General features: G+C 55.2%; 1 protein-coding gene across 1 annotated transcript in view; it reads left to right on the forward strand.

Moving 5' to 3' along the window:
* Nucleotides 1-2146: 2146 nt before the first annotated feature.
* The window catches only part of LOC103608449 (melanotransferrin-like), a gene marked incomplete at its 5' end in the record, with an annotated part of 39375 nt that continues 39156 nt past the window's right edge, over nucleotides 2147-2365 (forward strand). The window contains one exon of the mRNA XM_008592875.1: nucleotides 2147-2243. Within this exon, the coding sequence (XP_008591097.1) occupies nucleotides 2147-2243 (97 nt within the window). The remainder of the gene's footprint in view (nucleotides 2244-2365) is intronic.

Raw genomic sequence — 2365 nt, forward strand, 5'->3', positions numbered from 1 at the left:
CCAGCCATCCCTATATAGGGATCCGAACCCGTGGCCTTGGTGTTATCAGCACCGCACTCTCTTGAGTGAGCCACAGGCCGGCCCCTTCATTCAACGTTTTTGACAGCAACCCACACTGAGTCGTACATGAAATTTTTCTTTCAGATATAAAGATGTGAAAAAATATGTATCTTTTATATAGAGACATATGAAAAAAAACAATACTTGATATTTTCTATTTTGTTCTATTCCAGACCTTTTTCCTTAATGCTTGTCATGACCCATTAAATTGATTTAGCATTCACTGATAGGCTCCGCATGTGCAGTTCAAAACACTGGCCGTGGTCTCAGTCCCCATTCGTTGTTTCCAGTTTTGCTTCTCTGGCTGGAGACTGAGGCCAGAACGCGGAGGTCCCAGAGGCCCTGCAGCCAGGGAGGCAGCCTTCCTGTGGGTGCAGGTGTTCAGCCTCAGGCCCAAGCCCAGGCCCGCCAGGCCGGGGTGCCTGGACTCCTCTCGTCCTGTTTTAAGAGCAAGCAGGTAGGGCCTGATCAGGGCAGTCCCCAGGCACCAGCCACAGCCCCTCAGGAATGCCAACCCTGCTCAGCCAGTTAGCCACATTGACTAGAAGGCCAAGAAGAGGACACTGGACAGGAAGAGAAGGGCGACCAGGCTTGTGATGGATAACAGCCTCATGAGCTAACACCTCCTGCGTGCCCGACTCTATGCAAAGCCATTGTGTGCATTATCTCAGCTAATCTTCACCACAAACCTGTGGGGTGGGTATGATTATTAGCCCCATTTTCAGGTGTGGAGACTGGGGCTGACAGAGGCTGAGAAAGTCAATTGCCCAAGGTCCCCAGCTCGGGAGTAGAGGAACCACTTTCGCCACGTGCCGATAGAAGTCTGTCTCTGTGCAGAGCTGAGCTAAGCTGTGGGTGACACTGATGGAGGAGGCGTCTCAGCTGGAACTGGGAGGGAGACTTAGGGGTGGAGGGGTCTTTACTTCCCAATGCCTGGCAGGCTGTCCTGTGGTGGGGTCGTTTGTGCCAAGGGCCCCAGAGCAGGGAGAGATGGAGGGATGCAGGGAGGGAGGTCTCTGCTCCCTCCAAGCAAGAACCTCCTCTCAGTCTGAGCTCACAGAGGGTCACGGGCTGCCAGCGGCCTGTGGGGAGAGAAGCGGACTTCAGGGGTTCCTCAGAACCCCAGCAAGAGGCTCAGAGATCCTTAGTTTTAGCTTCTAAGACTCTCAGCAATGGTGTCCAGTGTGGCTCTAACACCCATTTCCTGCCCAGCTACAGTGACCCAAGGAAGAGACCTTCAGCCTAACAGGGACCTGGTCTAGGTCTGTGTGTCCTCCCTGACATCACAGTAGGAAGGAGAAGGTCCGGGTGGGGGAAAAGAAAGGCCCCTAGAGATGCACCCTCCAGGCTCAGAATACCATGCCTCTGGGCCTGAATGGTGTGGGGCACCCTCCTGGAGTGCAGACATCTCCTCTCTCCCTGTCCCCCATCCCTTCCCTAGGTTTGTCACATCACTGTGGCTTACCAGTTCACCCCTCTGCAGGGTTCTGGCATCACCTGTCAAGAGCTTCAGAATGGACAGTGGGGTGGGGGTAGGTGCTCCACGAGGGTCTAAGGGAAAAAGGCTGGAGCCCCTCCAGCCACCCCCTCAGGCAGGGCCTTGTCCCTCAACCCTGGAGCCTTATCCCACAGCCCCAAGACTGTCAAGACCTTAAAGGGCTGGATCACTCTTCCATTTGCACACGCATTCAACAAATATGTATTGTATGTGCCCTGCATGCCAGCCCTTGGTAGGTGCTGGAGGTACAGTGTCCTAGTCCTCTGGGGGCTGGCAACCGACGGGGAGACCCCACACCAAGCACAAGGGCTTTGCTCAGACCAGGGACACACCAGAGACCCTCTGTAAACAGAACGAAGCAAACACCCACGAATGGCAGTGCCAGTGTGGTTGCTTTTTGGCCCTGCGAGCACCCCTCTTGGCTGGGCATTTTCTCAAGGACAGGAAGGGCACATGGGCAGGGTTGGGCATTCCGCACCCAGGTTCCCCAGAGGAGACCAGGTCTCCCCCAAGAGACCAGGCCCTGCCACCTCCATCAGATCCTGACATCGAGAACCGGTCTGCGGTCCCTCTTTCTGTTCCCTTCAGGCTGGGCATATCGACGCTGTGACCCTAAATGGTGAGAACATTTACATGGCAGGGAAGATGCACGGCCTGGTTCCAGCAGCCGGGGAGCGCTACACCTGTGAGTGCGGTGCCAGCCGTCTGCCCTCAGCCGGGAGGTGGTTGATATTTTTATAAATATGAAAATTCGCCCCCTCAGCTGTTTTCAGAAGCTCAGCTTCCCTCAGTACCTCTGTGCCTGGG

Source organism: Galeopterus variegatus, unplaced genomic scaffold (assembly GCF_000696425.1).
Source record: "Galeopterus variegatus unplaced genomic scaffold, G_variegatus-3.0.2 Scaffold8422, whole genome shotgun sequence".
Classification (NCBI taxonomy): Eukaryota; Metazoa; Chordata; class Mammalia; order Dermoptera; family Cynocephalidae; genus Galeopterus; species Galeopterus variegatus.